At 59.6% G+C, this 25,238-nt stretch overlaps 3 protein-coding genes across 8 annotated transcripts in view; 1 reads left to right on the top strand and 2 right to left on the bottom strand.

Moving 5' to 3' along the window:
- Positions 1–248: 248 nt before the first annotated feature.
- Positions 249–1,214, bottom strand: FAHD1 (fumarylacetoacetate hydrolase domain containing 1). The gene has a single exon (XM_047712700.1). The coding sequence runs from the start codon at positions 1,209–1,211 to the stop codon at positions 546–548; it is 666 nt and encodes a 221-aa protein (XP_047568656.1). The 5' UTR covers positions 1,212–1,214; the 3' UTR covers positions 249–545.
- Positions 1,215–1,334: 120 nt separating this feature from the next.
- HAGH (hydroxyacylglutathione hydrolase) overlaps positions 1,335–25,238 on the top strand; it is a 29,729-nt gene continuing 5,825 nt past the window's right edge. Inside the window, exons 1-10 of one of the 6 annotated variants that reach the window (XM_047712695.1) lie at positions 1,337–1,473; positions 2,005–2,140; positions 4,311–4,486; positions 4,923–4,987; positions 9,063–9,180; positions 9,825–9,933; positions 11,634–11,737; positions 11,966–12,067; positions 18,677–18,756; positions 19,232–19,468. In XM_047712695.1, the coding sequence (XP_047568651.1) occupies positions 4,382–4,486; positions 4,923–4,987; positions 9,063–9,180; positions 9,825–9,933; positions 11,634–11,737; positions 11,966–12,067; positions 18,677–18,756; positions 19,232–19,331 (783 nt within the window). In that variant the 5' untranslated portion in view covers positions 1,337–1,473; positions 2,005–2,140; positions 4,311–4,381 and the 3' untranslated portion in view covers positions 19,332–19,468. Of the gene's footprint in view, positions 1,474–1,643; positions 1,800–2,004; positions 2,141–4,310; positions 4,487–4,922; positions 4,988–9,062; positions 9,181–9,824; positions 9,934–11,633; positions 11,738–11,965; positions 12,068–18,676; positions 18,757–19,231; positions 19,469–25,238 lie in introns of those variants that run through there. The other 5 variants (XM_047712694.1, XM_047712696.1, XM_047712693.1 and 2 more) reach the window with 5 other exon arrangements.
- Positions 19,546–25,220, bottom strand: LOC125091110 (uncharacterized). The gene is made up of 7 exons (XM_047714550.1): positions 25,086–25,220; positions 24,235–24,411; positions 23,731–24,022; positions 23,344–23,440; positions 23,129–23,306; positions 22,533–22,758; positions 19,546–22,312 (listed from the first exon to the last, which is right to left on the bottom strand). The coding sequence occupies exons 1-7, from the start codon at positions 25,218–25,220 to the stop codon at positions 22,290–22,292; spliced, it is 1,128 nt and encodes a 375-aa protein (XP_047570506.1). The 3' UTR covers positions 19,546–22,289.

Genomic DNA, 25,238 nt, shown 5'->3' with positions numbered 1-25,238 from the left:
TCTCAATGAAAAGTCTTTTCTTAAAAAACTTAAAAAAAAAAAGATTTATATTTATTTGAGAGATAAAGGATGAGCCAGGAGGAGGGGCAGAGGGGAAAAGTAGAGTTCCCGCTGAGCAGGGAGCTTGACTTGGGGGCTCAATCCCAGGACCCAGGGATCATGACCTGAGAGGAAGACAGATGCTTAATGGACTGAGCCAACCAGGCACCCCCCCCCTCCAATGAAAAGTCTTATCCACTCCAGTTTTAGGAAAGGAAAGTCTTCTTAACATTAGGTTTGATAAATTCTCTGCTTTGGAAGCATTACAAAAACTTAATTTGGTCGTTTCTTAAAATACACTCAATCTTCTTTCCATTTCTGGCCCAGCTTTTCTAGATCACCTTTTCCTTTAAGGGTCCATTTTCCTTAAGTCATAACAATCCAATTAAATCATATTTAAGAATTAGTTTCTTCTTAAAGGATTGTCCCATTTAATAACCTTTGCTTGCTTCTGTCCAGCTCCCTTCTCTCCTGAAACTTAGTAAGTCAGGGCGCTTTGCACAGACTCAGTACTCTGGCTTTTCCACCTTAAATCTCATAGTAATGACCCCATGTATGCCAGCCTGGATCTCATCGTTTTCCTTCACGGGTCCGACTCCCTTCGGGGTCCCGGTCAAGATAATATCTCCTTCTTCCAAGGTCATTATCTTAGAAACGTAGCTGATGATGTAGGGGATGGAAAAGATCATGGAGGCTGTCTCACCCTCCTGCCTGAGTTCGCCGTTGACCCTGAGCCAGAGCTTCAGGTTGTGAGGGTCCGGGATCCTCTCCTTGGGCACGAACGCACTGACCGGGCAGGAGGCCGTGAAGCTCTTGGCCAGCGTCCAGGGCAAGCCCTTCTTCTTGCACTCGTCCTGCACGTCTCTGGCGGTCATGTCCAGACACAGGGCATAGCCGGCCACGTAGTCCATGGCCGCGGCCTCGGGGACGGCGCGGCTGCGCCTGCCCATCACGACGCCCAGCTCGAGCTCGTGGTGCAGGTTGCGGCTGTAGGGCGGCATGAGGATGGCCGAGCCGTCGGGCACGTAGGCGGTGGACGGCTTGAGGAAGAGCAGCGGCTCGCTCGGCACGGCGCTCTGCATCTCCTTGGCGTGGTCCGCGTAGTTCCTGCCCACGCACACGATGTTCTTACCCCACTCCCAGAAGCGGGACAGCGGCCTGGGCGCCGCCATGGCTCGGCCGGGCGCCCCTGGAAGTCACGTGACCCGCCCGGCCCAGTCACCTGACGCCGACGGCGCCCCGGAGAGAACGAACTACCTCGCAGCGCTGTCCCGTCCGCGACGGCCCGTGCCGCTCTGCGCCCTACCGGGTGCTCGGCAGTCGCGGCGCCTCAACTCCTGGGAGCCGCTGTCCAGCAGCTGCCTCGGGGCACGAGCCTGGTGCCTGGAGAGCGGCGGAAGCACTGACGCTGCCCTGCGGCCGCAGCCGCCGCAGGTATCTCCCGGCTCCCCGCGGGCACTCGGATCCGCGGAGGCCCGGCTGGCAGCCGGCACGGGTTTGGACGCGGGCGCTGATTGGCCGAGGTCTGGGGCAGGGGCGCTAGGCGTGCGCTGGTTGGCTGGAGGGCGGGGCGGCGGGTGCCGATTGGCCGCGGCGCGCCGCCGGCGTGTAGGGCCCGTCCGCCCCTCGCGGCGCCGCCGCCGCCGCCGCCTCCCCCTCCCCCGCCTCCCCGCCGTCCCGGGTCATGGTGCTGGGCCGCGGGCTGCTCGGCCGCCGGAGCCTCGCCGCGCTGGGAGCCGCCTGCGCCCGCCGCGGTCTGGGTAGGTGGGCCGGCGCCGGCCGCCGCGCGGAGCGGCGCGCCTGACAGGCGCCGGGGGCGCGGGGCCCGGCCTGCTGGGGGGGCCCACCCGCGTCGTGACCCGGTGGCGGCGGTTGGACCGCGTCCCCGCGAAGGGTCCGGCGGCGCTGGGGGCGGTCGGGAGTCGCCGGGCCGCCGCGGGCTGACGCTGTTTTCTGTCGACACAGGCTTGTAACCCTCGCCGGCGTCCGGGCGCGCGGGTTGGGGTCGAGGAAAGGCCCCGCGGCACTTGAGTCAGACTTGGCGGGGCTGAAGACAGTGGGGTCACTGGTCGGCTGGGGGTTGCTGGCGGATTTGTGCCCGGTAAGGAGACGCGTGCCGCAGCAGCCCCGCGCCCACGTCCGCCCGCGGCCCTCCCGGGGCGCCCTTCCCGGGCCGGGCGGACCCCGCGTGTGTGCCCCTCGGGGCCTGCCTGCCCATCTCTTCCTGCGAGCTTCGGCTGACAAGTGCAAAGGGCAGGAGGCCCGGGCAGTACCGGGGTTGCAGCAGGACGGGGTCCTGGGGACTGTGGGGCCCTGGCCCTCCCTCTAGAAGGAGCGGCGTTGGGCTGGCGGGCTTCCAGGGCCTGCGCTTGCAGCTGCCAGATACCTGTCCCACTGCGGGTTACCTCCTGCTTTGTCGGAATATTTTGACCTTGATTTTGAAATCTCTTTTTCTTTATTTCCTGATATCTTATCTGGCTAATGTGGCAATAGGGACAGTAGGGTGACCCGAGTGTTTGGGGGATGGTTAGCAGTTGGAGACATGACCACGTAGCAGTCGCGAGGGAGGCAAAGCTGTCCTTGGCCGTTTTAGATCTCACCGAGAGCACTCGGTGTTCTGGAGTGGGTAGGTGTTGCCGTCACTAAGGAAAGAGCCTGTCCTTTTCTCCATTTGGGGACACTCCTCAGAGTGTCGGGGCTAAGCCTTTTTGCTTCCAGAGTCAGGCAGAGATCATGAATAGGACTATAGGGAATTGGCAAGATTGTGGCCACCTGTTTCAGATGGGAGCCCGGTCCCAGCCTCGGGATACCGTGTAGAAGGACGGGCCCGGTTCAAGAGAAACCAAGCAAAACGGGTCTGAGGTCTCGGCTGGGACCATAGGCTGCTGTTCCGTGCCCTTTGCGCCTACAAAAGATGACAGTGCAAAGCAGTGCACTGGAAGCATTTCTCAGGCATGTAATGTTTGGAAAAGGAAGCCGGCTTTCGGGGTGCCTGCAGAAGTCTCTGATTCCCCGGGTTCTCTGGGAGAACCTTCGGAGCACCTGGAGGAGCCCGAGCACACGCTGCGGTTACAGGCCCCTCACCTGGGCGGTGTTTCTCGCCCAGACTCGCAGGAGAGTCCTGTTTCTGTCCCGCTTTCCTCCCTCCCCCAACCCCAGTAGGTGCACTCTGCTCTGTGGTCCTTCCTGGGCTGGGGTAGTGCTGGGGCCTAGGAGGGTGGATAGTCACGGAAACCTGGCCATACGGAGATGTTTGTTTTGCCGTGTATGAGGGAGGAGATGGGCCTGGAAAATGCCCAGCTGGTTGTCCAGGGAAAGGGGAGTTGGATATCTCCGTGTATTCTTGACAGGTTCCCTGGCCGTGGCAGATGAGGTCGAATTCAGCCCTCAGTGGCCCCTGGAGATGTGGTCTGTCAGTCAGTGGGTCCTGCCTGCTTTCTGGATGCCTTTTGGAAGAGGTCCTCATACTGGCACCTCCCCCAGAATTTCATGGCTGTCTTCTGTCACCTTTCGTGGTGTTCATCTCTTTCACATCAAGACAAGTATTGTTGGGCCTCTGTGAATTTTTAGATCGAAGAGGAGTTTCGTTGTTGGAAGTGGCTTGGCCCCTGACTTCTCAGTCGGGGATGCCTTCGGCCCTTGCTCACTCTTGACACACCCTGCCGGGTCCTTTGGCTCAACTGTATGGCGATTCTGTGTCCTGTGCACTTGGATCTGGAGCAGGTGGCCACCTCTCCCATGTGTCAGGCCCTGGTCGTTTAGTGCGTGGTTCAAATTTCGAGTTCCTGCCTATGAAAGAGAATATTGTTTTCTTCTCTGGCTGGAGACTTAGGAAGGGTCAGAGGCGCTCGCCCTCCGGGTTCCTCTCTCCGTGGTCTTTCTGAGTCGGGTGTGAACACCCCAGGACTGGCACTGGTCACTTTTGACTGTGGTTTGAATCACAGGCACAAACCAGCACCCCGTCCCCTGAGAGCTTGCGAAAAAGAAAATCAGGATCATAGTGTGAGAGAAGGGATTTCCGTGAATATGCATGTGAAGAATTTTCTGTGTTTTTCTTACGGATGTGGTAAATTAGGATATTTTCTTCTTTCCCGAAGGAACTCAGAAAACCCGTTGCGGCCAGCCTCACACTTTGTCGCTGGCCGAGTCCTTTCCCCGGGATGTTGGGTCCCCAGCACATGGGGTCTCCTGGGCCTACCGGCCGAGGGCTTGTCTTTGAGCCTCAGCCTGGGGCGGCCTCCCATGGACACTGACCGAAGCTTTGTCTTCAGGCCCAGCCCTGCTGGGAGCCCTTCTCCATCACACGGACTTAAGGAAGAGCTTGACGGTGGAACAGGGCACCATGAAGGTTGAGTTACTGCCCGCGCTGACCGACAACTACATGTACCTGATCATCGACGACGAGACCAAGGAGGCCGCCGTTGTGGACCCGGTGCAGCCCCAGAAGGTGGGAGGCAGGGCCCCAGCACCACCCCACCCCCTGCCAGGGCTGGTAGCTGCAGTGTCCTTGTAGCTTGGTCGAAGCTAAACAGAAGTTCACTCGTTTGGTTTTTGAAAAACAACCAGTGTCCAGCCGCTCTGCGAGGACTGGAGGCCGCCAGCAGCTTGAGCGAGGAGAGCAATGGGCTTCTGTCTGGAAGGTCCCTGGGTGCCAGGAAGCCCTAGGGGCGATTACCTCGGGCAGAGGGACTTGGAGAGGTCATGGCTGGCCCTGAGCTGCCAGCTGGGTCAAGAGGGACCGGGATCGGGGGCAAGTCAGCAGGGTCGGGGCAGGGCGTGGCCCCTCCCGGGCAGGCCTGGGTCCTGCTGGGCCCCCTACAGCTCGGCCACCCAGCGTGGGGAGTGTGACCATGGTCCCCGTTGTGCCTCGTGTTTGGTTGCAGGTTGTAGAGACGGTGAAGAAGCACGGAGTGAAGCTGACCACGGTGCTCACCACGCACCACCACTGGTAAGTCCTCCCCGGCCGGCGCGGGCCTGTCTGCTCCGGGCTGTGCGCACTCCAGGCGGGCGTCTGTGGGGGTCAGGCACTTCGGGCTCTCTGGGTCCTCCTACGGGTGGAGACCTGTGGGACTGGGGTGCTGGAAGCCCTCGTCCCTGCCCAGCTGCGATCTCTGTGCCACTGAGGGTCGGCCCCAGCGGGGTTCTGAGAAGACGTGCCGGCGGTGGCCCCTGTGCCGCTGTCCCGTGGCCTTGGCCCTGGGCACTGCTAACTCGGGGCTGCATGGGATGGACCCAGCAGCATATGTGAAGGCTCCGGGCTCGTGTGATGGGAGACAGGCTTTGATGTCAGGGAAGAAACTATTCTAGACGTTGGTGTTTTTAAAAATCAAGCTGCTCTATTTGGAGAGGTTGTGGTTTTGAAATTGAAGGTAGGGGGTGAAGAAGCACCTGTGTTTGCCTTTTAGGACCAGAGCTGAAACTCAGAGCTCTTTACAGTAGAAAAAAATATTGATTTGGCTCTAAATGGTCTTTTGCATGGGAGTGCCCGAGGGCAGCCCCGGTTCCCATGGCTTCAGCCTGCAAGGGCCTGGGCCGGTGGGTTTGTTCTGTGGTGGCCCAGCAGGCACCAGAGTCTTTGGGGTGTTCCTCCCAGGCCATCAGCTGTTAACTCCTGAATGTGGAGGGGCGGGGCCGCGGCCTTGCCCTTGGCCCTGCTGCTGGGCTTGCTTTCCAGTAAGAAGCCAGGTCTGCCAACCAACCGCCAGGTCACTTTTCTTAAGTTGTGATGCCCTGGGGGTTTTCCTCTGTTTTTGTCAGAATACAAAACCCCAAATTCCACCCCAGACCAAGCCGCCCTCCCTCCCTGTGCTCCCTGGAGGGTGGGGCGGCGGTGGTGTTGCCTGGCAGAGCCCGCCCCTCTTATCTGTGTGCCCCACGGTGTCTGGGATCCTCTCGAAGGGCTGCGTGGACGAGGCTGCGGTGAGGAGCTGGCGCCCTCACCTTGTCCCAGGAAGGCTAGTCTGCGGCAGGGCCCTGGCTGGGCTTCGGCGGTGCAGGTCCGGCCCCACAAGCTGTGATACAGGCCGGCCTGGCCCCCAGTCCCCCTCGGGCACTGCCGAGCTGGGCCTGTGTGCGTGTGTTTACTTGTTTAAAGTTATAAGTGTTTTTATTTTTGTGTTATTTTAATTCCAGTTACTATCTGGTGTTACATTGGCTGCGGGTGTGCGACACAGTGACCCAGCGGCTGTCTGTGCTCCCTGCCCCTCACACGCGCGCTCCTGGAGCCCTGTCACCCGTGTCACCTTCCCCCACCCGCCTCCCCGCTGGGATCCATCTGTTCCTCCTCAAGAGTCTGCTCCTTGGTTTGTCTCCCTTCCTTTTCCTTGGTTCCTTTGTTTCTTCAATTCCACGTACCAGTGAAATCACGCGGCATTTGCCTTTCTCTGACGTTTCACGGAGCATTTGACTCTGGTTCTGTCCGTGTTACTGCAAATGGCAGGAGCTCATTCTTACAGTGTGTGTGTGTGTGTGTGTGTGTGTGTGTACACGTGTAGATATTACACGTCTTTGTGCGTTCATCGGGGGATGGGCATTGGGCTGCTTCCGTCATTTGGCTGCTGGAGGTAACGGGGCTGTCGCTGGCCGCACGCACCCCCTGGGCGAGCGTCCTTGTGTTCTTCGGGTAGAGACCCAGAGCTGCAATGACTGAATCGGGGGATGGTTCGGGTTTTAGCTTTTCGAGGAGCGTCCACACTGTCTTGCACGGGGGCTGCGCCAGCTTGCGCTCCCGGCCGTGGGGCGCGAGGGCTCCGCTTTCTCCCGTCCTCGTCAGCCCTTGTTTCTCACGTTGGTTGTAGCCACGCGGCGCTGTGAGGGGGGACACGTCCTTGTAGTCGGGGTTTGCGCTTCCCTGACGAGGAGTGGCGCGGAGCGTGTTTTCACGTGACCGCCGGCCATCTGGGTGTCTTCTTTGAAGAACTGTCTCTTCATGTCTTCTGGCCATTTTTTTATTGGGATTATGTGTGTTTGGACGTGTTGAGTTACATAAGCTTTTTATAAATTTTGGATACTAACACTTCATCATTGGCAAATATCTTCTCCCATTCTGTAGGCTGCCTTTTGGCTTTGTGGATTGTTTCTCTGGCTGTGCAGACATTTTTTATTTTGATGACATCCTGGGAGTTTGTTTTTGCTTTTTGTCCCCTTCGTCTGGAGATGTGTGTAGCAGGAAGGTGCTGTGGCTAATGCTAGAGTCGTCACTGCCTGTGTTCTCCTCTAGGACTGTGAGGGTTTCAAGTCTCACATCCGGCTCTTTCATCATTCTGGACTTGTTTTCATGTGTGGCGTAAGAAAGTGGTCCGGTTTCATTCTTCTGCATCGGACTGTCCTGTTTTCCCAACATCGGTTGTTGAAGAGACCGTCCTTTTCCCGCTGCGCATTTTTGGATGGGTCATTTCCGGGCTCTCCGTTCTGTCCCATGGATCTGTGTGTCTGTTTTTGTGCCGCCGCTGCGCTGTCTTGATGATCACAGCTTGTGATAGAGCTTGAAGTCCGGAATCACGGTGCCGCCCGCTTTGCATCTGGTTTTCAGGATCACTGTGGCTGTTTGGGGCCTTTGTGGTTCCCTAGAAAGGTTAGGGTTCTTTGTTGGAGCTCTGTGAAAAATGGGGGTAGCACTGGCAGCTGTTGCATTGAATGGTAGACGGCTTTGGAAAGTAGGCATTTTAGCAGTGTTTGTTCCTCCAGTCCATGAGCACGCAGTGGAGTGTCTGTTTCTTTCTGTCTTTGGCTTTTTTCACAGAGTTCCACAGTTTCCAGACTCGTTCTCTCACCTCTTTGTTAGGTTTAGTTCTGGGTGTTGTATATTTTTGGTGCAGTTGTAAACGGGATCATTTTCCTAATTTCTCTAAATGCTGCTTCATTAGCACATAGAAGTGCAACAGATTTCTACGCATTTTTTTTTAAAGATTTTATTTATTTATTTGACAGAGAGAGATCACAAGTAGGCAGAGAGGCAGGCAGAGAGAGAGGAGGAAGCAGGCCCCCTGCTGAGCAGAGAGCCCGATGCGGGACTCGATCCCAGGACCCTGAGATCATGACCTGAGCCGAAGGCAGCGGCTTAACCCACTGAGCCACCCAGGCGCCCCATCAACACGTTGGTTTTTATCCTGCAACCTCACTGAATTTGTGCATCAGTCCTAGCAGCTTTTTGGTGGTCTTTTGGGTGGGGCATTGCCATTTAAAAAAAAAAACTTTTTTTTTAAGATTTTATTTATTTGGCAGAGAGAATGTGAGAGAGGGAACACAGCTGGGGGAGCAGGAGGGGGAAGCAGGCTCCCTGCTGAGCAGACAGCCCTATGTGGGGCTCGACTCCGGGACCCTGAGATCATGACCTGAGCCGAAGGCAGACACCCAACAACTGAGCCACCCAGGCGCCCCCATTTTATTTTATTATTACTGATTTATTTATTTTTAGGGAGGGAGAGATGGGGGAGGACAGAGGGAGAGGGGAGAGAGACAATCTTAAGCAGGTTCCACAATCTCATCACCGTGAGGTTGTGACCTGAGCTGAAATGAAGATTTGGGTGCTTAACCAGTGGAACCGCCCAGGTGTCCCGGCATTGCCATTTTAGAAGACAGCTTCCACCTGCTCAGGGTAGTAGGTCCCAAACTGGGCCACCTGGGAGCGTCATGTTAGAACTCCTGCTCTGCAGGCCACTGGGGGCCAGCTCCGTCACCACGTGGGGCAGGGAGTCAGGCTGTGGTGCTTCTTACAGACCCTCAGGTGACCTTGTGTGCGCAGAGCCTGGGAGCTGGCCACAGGGATCATCTAGGAGTTGGGCTTCGGTGTGTTTGCTTCAGAAGTTTCCACAGCTACGGGGAAGGGCGTAGAGATGCCTCACTTGGGAATGGCACGTCTGAGAATGTTCTCATCTTTGCGGCCAAACGACAAGCCAGTTTCCTGTGTTGGGAGATGCGTTTCTGCTGAGACGTAACCAGGAAAGGAGCCTTGTGCTCGGGGTTTAAGAGCAAGCAGGTCCGGTCCCATCAGCAGGAGCCCATGTCTCCTTTCCCGCTTCCAGGGATCACGCCGGCGGGAACGAGAAGCTGGTCAAGCTGGCGCCTGGGTTGAAGGTGTGCGGGGGTGACGACCGGATCGGGGCCCTGACTCACAAGGTCACGCACCTGTCCACACTGCAGGTGAGCAGTGCACCGACGGAGGGCACGGTGCAGTGCGGACACGGACACCCCCTGCCCGAATTCCCTCCCTGACTCGGGGACCCGGCGGGTGGAGGACGGCCTGACGGTGCCCTCGCCAGGCCCGGTCTCGAGACGGTTGGGCCAACTGGACGCGTTGATGTGAGGTCCAGCGGGAGGATGTCCCCAGGAGCTCGGCGGGCGGGGCGGGGCGGGGCGCACAGCTCCTGGTGCGCATGTGCAGAGCGCACTCGCAGCCTGGGGGGCTGTCCTCGTCCGCTGACCCGTGGGAAGGTCGCGCCGATGTTGGTCTTGAATTCAGTCTTTGTGGGCCTGAACGTTTTAGAAGGGTTGGGGGGCAGTGGGAGTCAGGAAGGAGAACCGAGAGAAACCGTCTTTAAGGAGGAGGACGGCTGGTTCGGACCTGGCTTGGCTTTGAGGAGGGAGTAAAACACGGCGCTCCGGCCCGCGCGGGTGCCAGGGTGCGCCCCGCCCCGGGGTCCCCAGCAGGATGCGCTGCTGCTCCGCGGCACGGGGCCCGAGGTCCGTGGGCCCCTGTCGGCCGCTGGGGCGGGGGTCCACCGGCTGCGAGCCCTGGGCAGCCCACCGCGTGCAGGGAGCGAGTGCCAGCACCCGCTCTGCTCCAGGTGGGGTCTCTCCACGTCAAGTGCCTGTCCACGCCGTGCCACACGTCTGGACACATCTGCTACTTCGTGAACAAGCCCAGCAGCTCCGAGCCGCCTGCGGTGTTCACAGGTGAGTGTGTGGGCTGGCGCGGGCCAGGGAGGTCTCCGGAGACCCTCGGTGCTCCGCCAGGTCAGGGTCAGGGTCCGCAGCCAGGCTCCTGCGGGGCCTGGGGGTGAGGTGGGGGGTGCCCACAGCCCTTAGATAGAGCCGGGAAGCCTCCCGCTGACGGGAGCACTGTCTGCCCAGGCCCGGAAGCCCCTCTGCCTCCTGACGGTCTCAGCCAGCACCAAGGGCTAAGCTCTGAGTCTTGCAGGAGCTTACGTTTCTGTCGCAAAGTCACTGCAGCGGGAGCCAGCTGGGAAGTGCCACGGGGCTCCTGGAGTGGCTCCGCAGTGGGACGGGCACACGTGGGGCTCGGTGACCAGCCACTGCGGCCCGCAGGCTCCCGGTGCCGGCAGGGGGGTGCCTCTGCTGCCTCGTGACTCCGACGGCACCCCACACCAAAGCTCATCTTAAAGACCGGTCGTTTTCAGTGTCCCCAGTGTGGTAGCAGCAGGTGCACGCCCTGAGCCGACTCCGAGTTTGCGCCGTGGGACCCCGGGGACCCCGGGCTCGCTCGGCCTCATCCGCTGGTGTGTGTGGCCGTGGAACCGGCCCCCAGCGCCGCCTGCGGGAACAGAACAGCAAGTGCGAAGGGCCCCCGAGTGGCCATGAGCAGCCGGTGTTGCACCTGTACCGGTCACCGCTGCGGGGTGGGGGGGCATCAGGACCTGGGAGTGAGGCGGGTCCCTGGGGACTGCGGACACGAGAAGCCATGTGCCTGCTCTGGAAGGTGGGGCTGCGTGCTGAGCCCAGGCCCTGCGCCCCTCCTCCGTGGACAGCGGCTGGCAGGGCGCAGGGTATGGACGGGTCAGTAGCATCCTCGGTGCTGAGGCTCTGGCCTCTGCCACCCTGAGGCGAGGACTGAAGTGTGGGAACCAGGATGTCCAGTGAGGCTCTGGAGGCGGGTGTGGGAATAAGGGGCTGCTCCCCTGGAGGGAGGGTCCGACCTCAGAGTCTCCTGTGCCTGTGTGTGTCCCAGCCTCCTCCGGGGTCTCGTGGACTTCTCACTGGTTCCCAGGCTCCCCCTACGTGTAGGGCTTGTTCAGGGACACAGTCCCAGTCCCACCCCCACCAGGCTGTCCTGTTGTCCCCTGGGAGCAGTGCAGTACCACCCTCGCCGGGGGGGCCCCATGACAACCCTGTGGTCCTGGGCTGTGGCTCAGGCTCCCTGGGCAGAGATCTGGCCAGAGATGGTGGAGGGACTCCCTGCGCCTGGGGCCTGGAGAACAGCGGTCCGGGCACTTGCTGAGTGTGGAGCCCCCCTCAAGGAAGCAGCGGAGGCGGGGTGGGTGTCGGGGACGGGACAGCCCTCCAAAGGGCGGAGGCAGGAGGGGGGCCTGTGTGGTGAGGACCAAGGTGGTGGCTGGTGAGCTCAGGGGCTTCTCCGGGCTGGTGCTGGCCGCCAGGGGCAAGAGGAGCCAGAGGGAGGTGGGCCTGGGACGGCTGCTGGGCCAGTGGGAACAAGGGCTGGTTTGGGGGGTCTCAGTGCTAGGACTGACAGGGGGGCAGTGAAGGAAGGAGTGGGGTCCGGCACTCCTTGGGGGGCGCTGGTGGAAGCAGTTAGTGAGACTTGGGGGCTGGGAGCCGAGAGCTGGGGCTCAGGGTTTCTTGGTTTGTTGCTGTCCTGTTGGTGGCCCCCACTGGTCCCTGGCTGTGCCATTTCTCAGGTGACACCCTGTTTGTGGCCGGCTGTGGGAAGTTCTACGAGGGGACAGCGGATGAGATGTACAGAGCCCTGCTCGAGGTCCTGGGCCGGCTCCCTCCCGACACGGTAGGCGGCGCCCGCGCGTGGGGCCGGGAGAGCGGGCGGGCGGGCGGGCCGCTTCCTCTGGAAGTGAGGCTTTTCTGGGAACGTGTTTTTATTGTCGGGAACACGCACGCAGGCAGTGTGTGTGTGAGTCGCTAACGGGTCCCAGCCCGGAGCCCCGCGAGCCCGTCTCCGAGGGGCCTGAGGGCACGTCCTGGGGACTCGGAGCTCACAGGCCGGTGTCTTCCTCAGAGAGTGTACTGCGGCCACGAGTACACCATCAGCAACCTCAAGTTCGCGCGCCACGTGGAGCCCGACAACCCCGCCGTTCAGGAGAAGCTGGCCTGGGCCAAGGTGAGCGGGGCGTGCCGCAGGGCTGCGTGTGCCGGACAGGGACCAGGACGGGGCTCCCGGGAGCTCGGGGCATCCGCACTGCCGTGCTTGGGGCTCCGTCTCCCGTGTGGGCACAAGGGGCTCCTCCCGACCCAGCTCGAGCCAGCGAGGAAGCCCCCGCCGTGTCCTTGGGATCCTCACTGACCCAGGGGCCTGGGGCCGGGCCCGGGACCCCACACTTCTCGCCGGTGCCTCGGGGAGGCCAGCGCTGCGGGGCCCCGACCTGTGCTCCACGGCCCGGAGGACAGCGAGTTAGTCCCGCAGCCTCCCGGTGCCCTGCGGGCCGCGGCGGGACCCACCCAGGGCTGCCGGTCTGAGGCCTTTCTTTCTGCGGGGCGGGGCTGGCTTCTTGCCCTCGGCGGGTGGCCGGGCTGGTGGCCAGGCTGTCCGACCCGAGAGGGGGTTCAGGGGGCCTCGCAGCAGGGCCTCCCGCTCCGTCCCAGGACCACGGCTGTCTCGGAGCTCCGGCGTTGAATAAATCGCCTGTATTTGTCGAGCATCTTCCCCAGTTTTGGGGCCTGCGTGTGGGAAATGCCCCTGGGAGGACTCGGATGCGGCGGGTGTCAGCTGCTGGCTCGGGGGAGGCTTCCCCAGACGCCGGAGACCTGGGTGCCGCGCGGCGCCCTGTGGCTTTGCGGCTGAGGCAGGCCCAGCGCCCCCGGCCCTGTCCGTCCGCCTGGGCCGAGCCGCCGGCGTGGAGGAAGCTCATGTTTGCAGAGGATGGTTCTCGCTCAGTGGGACACACCCGACCCGGGCGAGCGGGACAGCTGCCTGACTCCTGACGCCGCGGCCTGGTGCCACCCCAGGGCGCCCCCTGCATCCCCCGCTGCAGACCCCCGTCGCGGAGTCTCCCGCACACACAGCCCTAGAACGCGGGTCACGGGGCTCTTGTGCTCGGCACTTTGGGCCGTGGCTGCTGTGACGGTGCTGCGGGGTCTGCTCGGCCCGGGCCGGGGCGCTCCGGCTGACGGTGCGCCGCCGCGGGGGTGACACGGTGTCTGCTGCTCGCGGGCGCAGACACGGTCGGTGCGGGGTTCGCCCTGAGGAAGATCCCAGGATGCTTCCAGTTGGCGGCACGGTTTGGCGTCCTCGCTGGGGCCGCGCCACGCGCCCGTGGACGACTGACGTGTGAGCCCTTGGGGGCGGTGCGCGCTGGTGTCTCCTCCTGTTTCCTAAAATGTTCATTTCTCCGACGGTGATGAGCTCCGTGTCTCCCGGGCTCGTGGGCCTCTCCCAGCTCGTCTTCTGCGGTGCGTGTTCGAATCTTCCGTCCATGGGAACAGTCGGGCTGTCTTCCTGGTTGCAGGGAGTCCTTGTGTGTTCTGGAAACGGGTCTTTGTCAGGAATCTCTCTCAAATACTTCCCTCCCGTTTGTATGGCTGTTTTTCCTTAACAGTGTCTTTTTTTTTTTTTTTTTTTTTAAAGATTTTATTTATTTATTTGACAGACAGAGATCACAAGTAGGCAGAGAAGCAGACAGAGAGAGAGAGAGAGAGAGAGAGAGGGAAGCAGGCTCCCTGCGGAGCAGAGAGCCCGATGCGGGGCTCGATCCCAGGACCCTGAGATCATGACCTGAGCCGAAGGCAGCGGCTCAACCCACCGAGCCACCCAGGCGCCCAACAGTGTCTTTTTGAGAACGCACATTCATACGTACTCTTGGTGAAGATGCTCATTAGTATTTTCTCCTACAGTTCTCATGTCCTAAGAGACCTACGCGCGCCCCGTCAGCCTCCGCTGCGTTTTCTCCTGGAAGTTTAAAAGCTTTTATTTTTATAAAGATTTTATTTATTTATGACAGACACAGCGGGAGAGGGAGAAGCAGGCCTCCCGCTGAGCAGGGAGCCCGATGCGGGGCTCGATCCCAGGACGCCAGGATCACGACCCAACTTGAAGGCAGACGCTCAACGACTGAGCCGCCCAGGCGCCCCCTTAGCTTTTATGTTTATCCGGATTTCTGGGTCAGTCCGGGGTCCCTCACAGATTGTGTTCGGTCTGAGGTAAGGGTAGAAGGGCCTTTTTTTTTTTTTTTTCTAATTCATATTCAGCCGCTCAGTACCATTTGTTGGAAACACTGTCTGTTCCTCGTGGGACTGCCGTGGCACCTTTGCCCGGTGAAATGGACATCGCGGGCACGAGTCACTTCTGCACGCTCCTGCCTGTGCCCTGGCCTGTGGCATTTCTCCGCTGGTAGCAGACGGGCCTGACTTCTGAAGCCCGTGGCAAGTCTACGGTCGGGCTGTGTACGTCCCCTAACTGTAGACTTGCCTAAAATTGGTTTTGGCTTCTTTTTTTTTTTTTTTAAATTTTAGTTACTTATTTGAGAGAGGGAGAAAGCATGAGAACGGGGAGGGTCAGAGAGAGAAGCAGACTCCCCGCTGAGCAGGGACTCCAGGATCATGACCTGAGCTGAAGGCAGACGCTTAATGGACTGACCCGCCCAGGCGCCCCAGTTCTGGCTCTTCTAAGTGCTTTGCATTTCCGTATACCATATAAACTTTAGGAATGTTTTGTTAATTTTAACCAAAAAAGTCGGCTTTGGATTGGGACTGTGTTGTAACAAAGGATTTGGAGGCAATTGAGGTCGTAACCATACTGAGTCTTTCCGTGACTGTGCTATTGCTTTCCACTTATCGAGCTCAGTAGTTTTTCTCAGCAATATTTTGTAATTTTCATTGTTATGGAAATTGTACATATCGTTAAATGTATCCTTAAGAAATTCATGTTTTTGGGTTTTATTGGAAGCGATTATTTGCTGAAGGCTTGAGAGATACAGGTGACTTTTGCATTGCGATCTTGTATCCGCGGGACCTCGCTCGGCTCCCTTCTTCCGGGGTCTTTTCCGTAGACTCCTGAGCACACAGTCACGTCCCCAACACGTAGAGACCGTTTTACTCCTTCCTTTGCCATCTGTGCGCCTTTTATTGACTTGCCTGGGCCGCCGCCCTGGCCAGCGTCCCCCGGACAGTGTTAGAGAAGCGGCGACTGCGGACATCCCTGCCTCGTTCCCAGGCTCCAGGGAAAGCATTTAGTCTTTACCTGTTCGGTGTGATGGTAGCTGTGGGTTTTTGTAAATCATCTTAGGTTGATACGAACTCACGTGTATTCCTGGTCTTCTGAGAGTTTTTACCACGAGTGGGTGTGGAATTTTGTGAACTGATTCCTGTTTTCATGTTACGTGACTGTCCCCCATGTTCTGCAGCCTCTGGGGGCGGGCTGGGGTCCCCCGCGCTTCCTCGCCCTCGGCCGCACTCTGCGGCACTGCTCTAGCCTTTCTGGGTCCCTGCCAGGGGCTGGTCTGTCGTTTTGTCGTCTTGGGACGCCTTAGGTCTTAGTGTCATGGTGACGCTGCCCTCAGGAAACGACTGGAAAGTGTTCACTCCGGTGTTTTTTTTTTTTTTAAGATTTTATTTATTCACTTGACAGAGATCACAAGTAGGCAGAGAGGCAGGCAGAGAGAGAGAGAGGAGGGAGCAGGCTCCCCGCTCAGCAGAGAGCCTGATGCGGGGCTCGACCCCAGGACCCTGAGATCATGACCTGAGCTGAAGGCAGCGGCTTAACCCACTGAGCCACCCAGGCGCCCCCGTTCACTCCGTTTTACAGAAGTTTCTCTGCGACACCGTTTGCTCCCCAAGTGTTGGCATTCGCCAGGGAAGCACCTGGAAAAGCACGCTTTTCTGTGCAGAACTCTCTTTGTTGTTGCTGCGAATTAATGTCTTTATGTAGGGCTGTTGGGTTTTTACATCTTCTGGAGTCAGTTTTTTTTTTTTTTTTAAAGATTTTATTTATTTATTTGAGAGCGAGACAGTGAGAGAGAGCATGAGGGAGGAGAAGGTCAGAGGGAGAAGCAGACTCCCCGTGGAGCTGGGAGCCCGATGCGGGACTCGATCCCGGGACCCGGGGATCATGACCTGAGCCGAAGGCAGTCGTCCAACCAACTGAGCCACCCAGGCGTCCCTCTGGAGTCAGTTTTGTTAGCAACTTGTGTCTTTCAAGGAATTTGTCCATTTTGTCGAGGTTTTCGGGTTAAGTGACAGAATTTTCATTCTGGTCTTTTTACGTGTCAGCTTTGCTGTGCTTTAGTTCACGTGTAAGGATCGGCATCAAGTGAACAGCTGAGTGAACTCGGACAGACACACACACACACCAGGGGACCGACTGCCGGGGCAGTCAAGACAGAGGACACCCCCGTCGTGTTCTCTCTGCGGCGGCTCCGACGACCCCTGCCGCGTCGCGCGCCCTGGACCTCAGCTGGCGTCGGCAGGGCTGCAGCCAGGGGAGCCTCCGCCGCGTCCCCGCGCATCTTCTCCCGCTCGGAGTGGCGGGGGACGGACTCGCGTTGGGGCGCCCGCCCGCGGCTCGTTGCTTTTCGCTGCCCGGCGGTGCCCGCTGTGGGCTCGGGCCGCACGTCACCTGTTCGCTCGGAGGCCGCCGGGCACCAGTCCTTGGGCCGCGCCCCTTTCACGGCTCTCGGGGAGACACCCGGGCACAAAGCGGCCGCAGGCACCGGCGCGTGTCTGACTGGGGGAGAGACGGCCCGGTTGTCCCCCGGAGCGGCGCTTGTTGTACGTTCCTCCTGGCGACGTGGAGGCTCTGAGCTGTCCTGTGTCCCCCCCAGTACTGCGCCTCGTCGTTCTTCCTGGTGTTCGTCATTCTGATGTATGTAGTGGAGTTACGCTGTAGTTGTATTTCATTTTATTTCCTTTTTAAGACTTTATTTATTTATCTGACAGAGAGATCACAAGCCGGCAGAGAGAGAGAGGGAAGCAGGCTCCCGCTGAGCAGAGAGCCCGATGCGGGGCTCGATCCCAGGACCCTGGGATCATGACCTGAGCCGAAGGCAGCGGCTTAACCCACTGAGCCACCCAGGCGCCCCAGCATTGTGGTTTTAACTTGTATTTCCCTAGTGTCTAATAATGTTGAACGTCTTCTTATGTGCCATTGGCCATTTTGTCAAGGGTTTGTTCAAGTCTTTTGGCCATTTAAAAAATTGGATCATCTTATTTAGGTAAGAGAATTTTCTCTCTCTTTTATTTGGTAAGTTTGTCAGATAGTTTCTCCCACTCTATGGCTTGCTTTTTATTTTTATTTTACTTGCATTTTATCTCTCTTTGTTTTCTAAATTAACATATAATGTATTATGTGCCCCAGGGGTACAGGTCTGTGAATCTCCAGGTTGACACACTTCACAGCACCGTAGCACATGCCCTCCCCAATGCCCATCACTCCATCACCCTCTCCCTCCCCCCCTCCCCCGGCCACCCTCAGTTTGTTTTGTGAGATTAAGCGTCTCTTATGGTTTGTCTCCCTCCCGATCCCGTCTTGTTTCATTTTTTCCCTCCTTTCCCCCCACGGCCCCACTGCCTGGATCTCAACTTCCTCACATCACAGAGCTCATATGAGAATTGTCTTTCTCTGACGGACTGACTTCACTTAGCATAATAGTTCCTCTAGTTCCATCCACGTCGTCGCAAATGGCAAGATTTCATTTCTTTTGATGGCTGCGTAGTATTCCATTGTGTAGAGACCACATCTCCTTTATCCATTCGTCTGCGGGTGGACATGTAGTTTCTCTCCATAGTTTGGCTGTTGTGGACGTTGCTGCTGTACACATTCGGGTCACTACGTTTGTATCTTTAGGGCAAATACCCAGTAGTGAGTTTGCTGGGTCGACGGCAGCTCTGTTTTCACCTTTTGAGGAAGCTCCATGCTGTTTTCCAGAGTGGCCGCACCCGCTTGCGTTCCCGCCAGCGGTGTAGGAGGCTCCCCTTCTCCGCATCCTGTCGGTCCCTGACTGGTTAATTGTAGCCGCTCTGACTGGCGTGCCGTGGGATCTCACTGGGGTTTTGATGTGTATTTCCCTGTGGCTTGCTTTTTATTAACCGTGTATTTTGAAGAGTAAGGATTTTTTAATTCTGATAAAGTCCAGCATGTTGTATTTTTTTATGGCTCATCCCTCTTCTAAGAAATACTTGCCTTTCCCAAGGTCAGAATTTCTCTCCTTTGTTTCCTTTAAGTTTATCATCCAGGCTTTGCTCTCAGAGCAGTGTCAGCCCCGCCCCGGCCGCTGGCGCGACCGCGGCACTGCCTCTTCCTGGCGTCGGTGATCCGTGCTCCTGTCCTTCACCGTTCGCGTCAGTTTCGTTGATCTTTCCAAAGCACAATTTTTGCTTAAATTTTCCTTGTTTTTCCATTTGCCAAGCTGCCTGGCAAATGGTCTTCCTGGGTCTTTGTGGGGCCCATGGAGGGGACACCCTGCCAAACGCCCCGCGAGGGGAGCTCCCCACCTTCCAGGGCGGGGACCCGGGGCACCATGTGGTCTGTGTTGCTGCGGGCTGTTCTCCCGTAAAACAGACTTCGTGTTAAGGAGAAGAGTTCCAAGACTTGGCTCCAAGACAGCAGGGGGAGGAGGGACAGGGTGGTTGCGGCAGCCGGGACTCTTGGTTGTCACAGCAGGCGGGGCCTGTCCTCACACTGACCCCCCTCCCTTCCCTTCGGAGCTGGACGATGTCTGAAGGTACGGAGATGTGCCTTCACAAGTCCCTGCGTCACAGCGGCCTCTGTCCCCTGCAGGAGAAGTACAGCATCGGTGAGCCCACGGTGCCGTCCACCATCGCCGAGGAGTTCACCTACAACCCGTTCATGAGAGTGAGGTGAGGGGGCTCCGCGGATGCCTTTGCCCCTGCCCAGCTGCCCTGTGTGCCAGAGGCCAGCCCGAACTCTGCATCAAGTAGAGTGTGGCCTTGGGCACGGGCCCTCTTCTCAGAAAGGGGTGCTTGGGCCCCAGCAAGGGTTTGGGGTCCTTTCTAACCCTGGAGTCTGGATCCATAGGCGGGTGAGGTACAGTCCCTGGCGGGGGGCGGGGTCTCGGGGAGCTGCCACCCAGGCCTGCCGGATGCCAGTGGGGGGTCGGTGTCCCCGCTGTCCGGGTCGCCGGCAGGATGGCTCAGCGAGAATAGCACGACCCCACGGTTAGGAACACGCGAGCTGGCTGCTGTGTAGCATCGCGGTTTTTTAAGCATGTCCCAACTTGCGCTGGCTCTTCCGGTCCCCGGCGCCCTGCGGGGGGCGTGGGGGGCAGGGGGGGCAGGGGGGTGCGGCGTGCAGCCTGGTGTTCGGCCTTTGCAGGGAGAAGACGGTGCAGCAGCACGCCGGGGAGACGGAGCCCGTGACCACCATGAGAGCCATCCGCAAAGAGAAGGACCACTTCAAGGTGCCCCGGGACTGAGGAGGCTGTGGGGCCTGGGGCGCCCCGGCCGCCGCCCCCCTCAAGCACATTTGGGTATTCAGATGTTTTAGATAAACTTCTTCCCGGGAGGCAGGAAATCCAGTCTTGGTTTCATTTAAATTAATTTCAGAGCCTTCGCTCGCGTCTCTGATGTTCTAGTGCAGTTACCAGGGAAGTCGCGCCGGCACTCCCAGATGCTGCTGGCGGACTGTGCGCACCGGCCGTGGCGTGCGGGGGGGACCTGGGGTGCCCAGACGAGGCTCGGGGTGCGGCCAGACCCTGGGCACAGGGCAGGCAGGAAGGGCTGTTTCCAGCCGGCTCATTTCTGCATCTCGAGGTTTTCCTCGGTTCCAGATGGTGTCCTTTTGGGTTGGATCTGTGGGAAGAACCGTGCCCAGGGCTCTCCTCCAGCCGAGGTGGTCTGTCGCCACTCTCCCTAGACGTCCTTGGCCGCTGAGGTTGTGTGTCAAGTCCTGGGTGGGCCAGGGTGCTGCATGGCTGGGAGGCAGAGTCCTTCCTGTCCGAAGATGGTGACCCCTAGATGGAGCCAGAGGCCCTGTGATGTCGCGGAGCAGGGTTTGCACGGGACCTTCTAGATGTTTCGTTGTACAGCTCTGAAGTAGCCTGGGTGTCTCCGGCCACGTCACAGTGCTGCTTGGCCGCACCCGTCCACGCTGGCGTGCGCACGTCCGGGGTGGACCCCGGTGTGTGTTCCCCCTCCCGCTGGCATCCCGCACGGTCCCCCTGTCCTTAGTCCCTGTGCTCCCAACCGCACGTGGAAATGTCAATGAGTAAATCACGCCGCTTCACCCAGCCTCTATGGGCCGTGGCTCGCTCTCCCCCCAGAGCCCAGAGCTCCGAACAGTAGCGGTTTCCCTTCGCATGTGTCGTCCTTGGTGAGGGGGTCCTGCTGGGTCGCCCCCAGGGGCTCTGGGCCTGCAGCTGGGCTGCCTGTGGGGCCAGACCTGTGGCTGTGGTCCTGGGTCTGTGACGTGCGGCTCTGACACGCTCTCGTGCCCACACCGCGTGCTGGCCATGGGCATTTTGACTCGGGGGAAGGTTCTGGCCCACTGGGAAGTGTGAGCCATGCCCGCCGCACCCTTGTGCAAACCGCAGTAGGGCTGCCCCACTGCCGCCTGGGGAGGCCAGGTCCCTTTCCGTGTGCGTGTGGGCCACTCGGGTTTCCTCCCTGGCCGCCACTTTGCTCAGGGGCCCCCACGTCTCTCCTGGGCTCTGCTCCTCCCGGGGCACACAGGGCCCTTGTTCGCCGCCACGTGTCGGCAGTCGTTCCCCAGGCGGCTGCTGGCCTTGCGCTCCGGCGTCCCGTTGAAGAAATCCCGAACTGTGGTTAAGTGCGTGGTACGAGGTCACCTTTTCCTCCTCTGCTGCCCTCCCGACCGTGCCCCCGGGAGTCGTGTGTGCGCTTCTGACCCTTGGGTCCGTGGTTCCTGGGAAGATGCGGTCACGCTGGTGGCCAGCAGTCTGCCCCCCGGGGTGGGGGCCCAGGCATCTGTCCCTCTTGTTGGCGCACATTACGGGCCCCGGGGGAGCAGCGCGCAGGGCTGCAGCTGGTAGTCCTTCCGCCGCGGGGTAATTCTCTGTTTCTGGGAAGAGACAGAGCCCAGCTTTGTCCTTCGGGAGAGTCTTGGCCGTTTGCCAATTTACTGTTAAAAACAGTAGATGTTTATGCCTAGAGTCGGATCGGAACGACGCTGTGACGCACCGGGTTTCTGGACTTGCTGTGACGAACACGCCGCTTGTCCAGCATCACGGTCCCCACAGCTCTGTGTCTGCTGCTGTGTTCCCAGGTCTGCGTGGCCCTGCAGCCGAAGGGGTCGGTCCCCAGCAGACTGCCCTGGCCTCTGGCAGCGGCGACCAGCCCGGGCTTCCCCAGGGGGCATCGTGGTGCTGCTCAGCTGCACGGGTCCACGCTGGGGAGTCCCCACGGCCTCCTGGCCACGCTGTCGGATGCCCGCACCGACCCTGCTCGCTCAGGCACTCATGGGATGGCTCCTAGGACACTGGGAAGTGCTGCCCTTGGGTTTGATTACAAAGGGTACAAAGCAGGACCCCTGGGCAAGGTCTGGGGGTGCCAGGGTGCTGCGCCGCACGCTCTGTAGAACACGGGGGGGGTCACCCTCCTGGCACGTCTGAGCTTGCGTCGAGGGGCTGTGCGGTGTCACTGCATCGTCCCTGGGATCACTGGCCCTGTGCGCGCTGTGACCGTCCCCCTTGCGTCGACCCCAGTGTGGCGGGGCTCCTGTGAACAATGTTCTCCCTGCCACGCACCCTGTGGGGAGTTCCAAGGACTCCGAGGCCCCCCGCCTGAACCAGGGAAAGGGCGGACAGACCACCGGACAGCAGATGCCTTCCCCGTGGGAGCCGACACTCCCCGGAGGCCAGCTCTCTGGGAACGTCCCGTCCCTGGTACTCCAGCCTTTGACACGGTTGTAGGTGGCGTCTTTTTATTATCATTGTTAACATATAACGTGTTATTTGTTCCAGGGGTACAGGTGTGTGAGTCGTCAGTCTCACACAACTGAGCACTCACCGTGGCACACGCCCTCCCCGACGTCCATCCTGACGTCCACCCCCAGCCGCCCCCCGCCCCCTCCCCTCCAGCAACGCTCCGCTGGTTTCCCGAGATGAAGAGTCTCTTACGGTTTGTCTCTCTCTCTCCGGTTTCGTCTTCACTTTTCCCTCCCCGCCCCACGATCCTGTCTTGTTGCTCGAATCCCTCCCGTCAGGGAGACCGTGTGAGGATGGTCTTTCTCTGACTGACATTCCACTCCGCGTCATACCCTCTAGTTCCATCCACGTCGTTGCAAATGGCAAGATTTCGGAATTTTGTTTTGTTTCATTTTTTCGATGGGTGCGTAATACTCCGGTGTGTGTCCGTCCGTCCACCCGTGTGTACACACACACCACATCTTTAGCCATTCGTCCGTCAATGGACATCTAGGCTTTCCACAGTTTGGCTGCTGTGGACGCAAATGGTGTCTTTTTCAGTCACTCCAGCATCGGGAGCGCAGAGAAGTGCCGTCAGCCTCGCTCCCAGGAACCTGCTCCTCCCACCTGAGCTCCGTTTCCCCCGTGAACCTTCTGTGGTCCCACTGCTGGGACTTCGCTCCCCAGGTCTCCCGCACTGCAGAGAGGCGAGCAGGCCCACAGCCTTCGTCCCCACCTCTGGGTTTCACAGACCTGAGCACGGCTGCTGGGTGGAGGCTGAGCTGCTCTGGTGGTTCGGTGTGAACAGAAGCCTCTGTCCTTGGGGAGCTTCCGTCTGGACGGAGGGACCGGGCAGCCGGGTCGGGAGGAAGCACGGGAGAAAACCGGGCGAGGAGCAGCCAGTGTTGTGGCTCGGCAGGCCTCGCCGAGGTGGTGCCGTGAACGAGTGACGGATCATAGCAGCGAGCCTTGCAGATACCTAGAGAGAAAAGCATGTGCCAAGGCCCTGGGGCACGGCTGTGGCTGAGCCGTGAGGAGCAGTGGACCGGACACAGGAGGACCTTGGCGCCCATGTGAAGTTAGGAGCCGGCAGGCAGAGCGAGCCTCAACCAGCATTTTTCTGAGGGCTGTGGTGAGGCTGCTGGACAGGCGGAGCGTGCCCGTGAGTGGAGTGAAAGCCCAGTCTCTGCCCCAGGGATCTGCACCATGAGTGCGGGGTCGCAGGGAGACAGGAGCTCAGAGAAGGCCTGTGAGGCTGGGTTTGGGCAGCAGGAGGCCGAGGTGCCTGTGAGGCTTCCCAGGGGCAGTGGGCAGAGGAGGGTCAGGGTAGGTCCAGGCTGGAAATGTACCCTGGGAGGTGGCCAGCATGTGGGGGGAGGCCTGCGGGGGACACACAAGTGCGGCCAGAAGTCACCCTGGACAGGAATGGGGTCTCCTCGGTGGGCTGCGCGCAGTTCTGCTCCTGGCGAGCTACTGCTCGGGCCTCCCACGGCCGGCCGGGCCGGACACCTCCTCGCGCGAGCCCGCCGCCGGCAGACGTGGAAGGGACCGGAGCGTTTGCGCTTTGGGAGTCTGAGGAAGGGGAATTCGAGCGTGAACCTGGGGTTTCCAGCAGGTGAAGCCACTTGGGGAGGCGCCTTTCTTCCCAGGGTTTTCTTCCTTTTTTTTTTTTAAAGATTTGATTTATTTGACAGAGGTCACAAGCAGGCTCCCTGCTGAGCAGAGAGCCCGATGCGGGGCTCGATCCCAGGACCCTGAGATCATGACCTGAGCCGAAGGCAGCGGCTTAACCCACTGAGCCACCCAGGCGCCCCAGGTTTTCTTCCTTTTTAAAGAAGATCTAAAGTCATCTCCACACCCACCGTGAGGCTCGAACTCGCAAGCCGGAGGTCCCGCCGCACGTTTCCCGACAGACTGGGCGCCCCTCCCGTCTCCGCTCCTCCGGCTGTCGTCTCTGTGGCTGGCGTGGGGCACGGAGGGCGGCCGAGGGGGCTCTGCTGGTTTCTCTCCCTCGTGTCCTCCCTGCCGCAGGCCGCCGTCCGGTCGGGTACGAGCGCAGAGACTGGGCGTTGGCCACACTCGCTCTGGACTCCTGACCCCGGGCCCCTGCTGCCCTCAGAGGGGTTTTCTTGGAAAGTGTCTCCCTCGGGCCTGTGTCCTGTCTTCCTGGGCAGGGTCCGTCTGCTCCAGGTCACATGCTGGCCCCACGTGGCCCGCTCCTTTACCGCTAGGAAATCGTTCAGGCTTTACCCCTCTTCAGAATGTTCTGTTTAGGGGCGCCTGGGTGGCTCAGTGGGTTAAACCTCTGCCTTCGGCTCAGGTCATGATCCCAGGTCCTGGGTTCGAGCCCCGCATCGGGCTTTCTGCTCAGCAGGGAGCCTGCTTCCTCCTCTCTCTCTGCCTGTCTCTGCCTACTTGTGATCTCTGTCTGTCAAATAAATAAAATCTTAAAAAAAATGTTCTGTTTATGAATGAGGGTCACAGCAGTGAGCCAAGGGTACCCCTGCACCCCTAGTAACCCCAAACCTTTCACAGACCCATAGAAGGTTTCTGCGGGTCCACCACCTTCTACGGACGCCGATCCCGCGTTGCAGCAGCAGAGAGGCCTGGGAGGCGGCGGCTCCCGGGGGGTCTAGGACAGGCTGGCGCAGGGCTGCACTGTGTGCCCCCAGGACTCCGCGCAGGCTCAAGCCCATCTGGGCGGGTGTGGTGGGGGCGAGGAGGCAGGACGCCGTGACTTCTCCTCCTTCCCTGGCCCAGAGCCGTTTCTCATTTCTTCAGCTCAGGTTCATAAGCTCAACCTGACGTAAAAGGCTGTCAGAGCGACGAACGGCCGTGTCCGAACGGGGCTGGGGGCTGCGGAAGAACCCGGCTTTACACTAGGTCCTCTAAGTAATTATGTAATTCAGGGACTGAGTGGAAAATAGGTTACATAACAAGAATTGGAGACTTTTTTTTTTTTAATTAAAGATTTGAAGGGCGCCTGGGTGGCTCAGTGGGTTAGAGCCTGTCTTTGGCTCAGGTCATGATCTCGGGGTCCTAGGATCGAGCCCCGCACCAGGCTCCCTGCTCACGGGGGCCTCCCTGCCCCAACCTGCCTCTCTGCCTACTTGTGATTTCTCTCTGTCAAATAAATAAAATCTGTAAAAATAAAAAAATTGAGAGAGCGAGCGAGCAAATTGGGGGAGGGGTGCAGACTCCCCCGGAGCGTGAAGACCAGGGCAGGACTCAATCTCGCATCCCCGAGATCACGACCTGAGCCGAAACCATGAATCGGACGCCTCACCGACGGAGGCAGCCAGGCACCCTAAGACACGGAGGCTGACGTTCTCCCGGAGCGGCAGATGGCCTGGAGGACCCGTCACCCAGGACGCCCAAAGCGCAGAGCACGCGCTCGCCCACGGAACCCGCCTGTGCTCGGATGAGCCCGCCCGCGCGCATCCTCCAGCCCAGACCCGG

This window comes from Lutra lutra, chromosome 18 (assembly GCF_902655055.1).
Source record: "Lutra lutra chromosome 18, mLutLut1.2, whole genome shotgun sequence".
NCBI lineage: Eukaryota > Metazoa > Chordata > Mammalia > Carnivora > Mustelidae > Lutra > Lutra lutra.
This window is presented reverse-complemented; position numbering and strand designations above follow the sequence as displayed.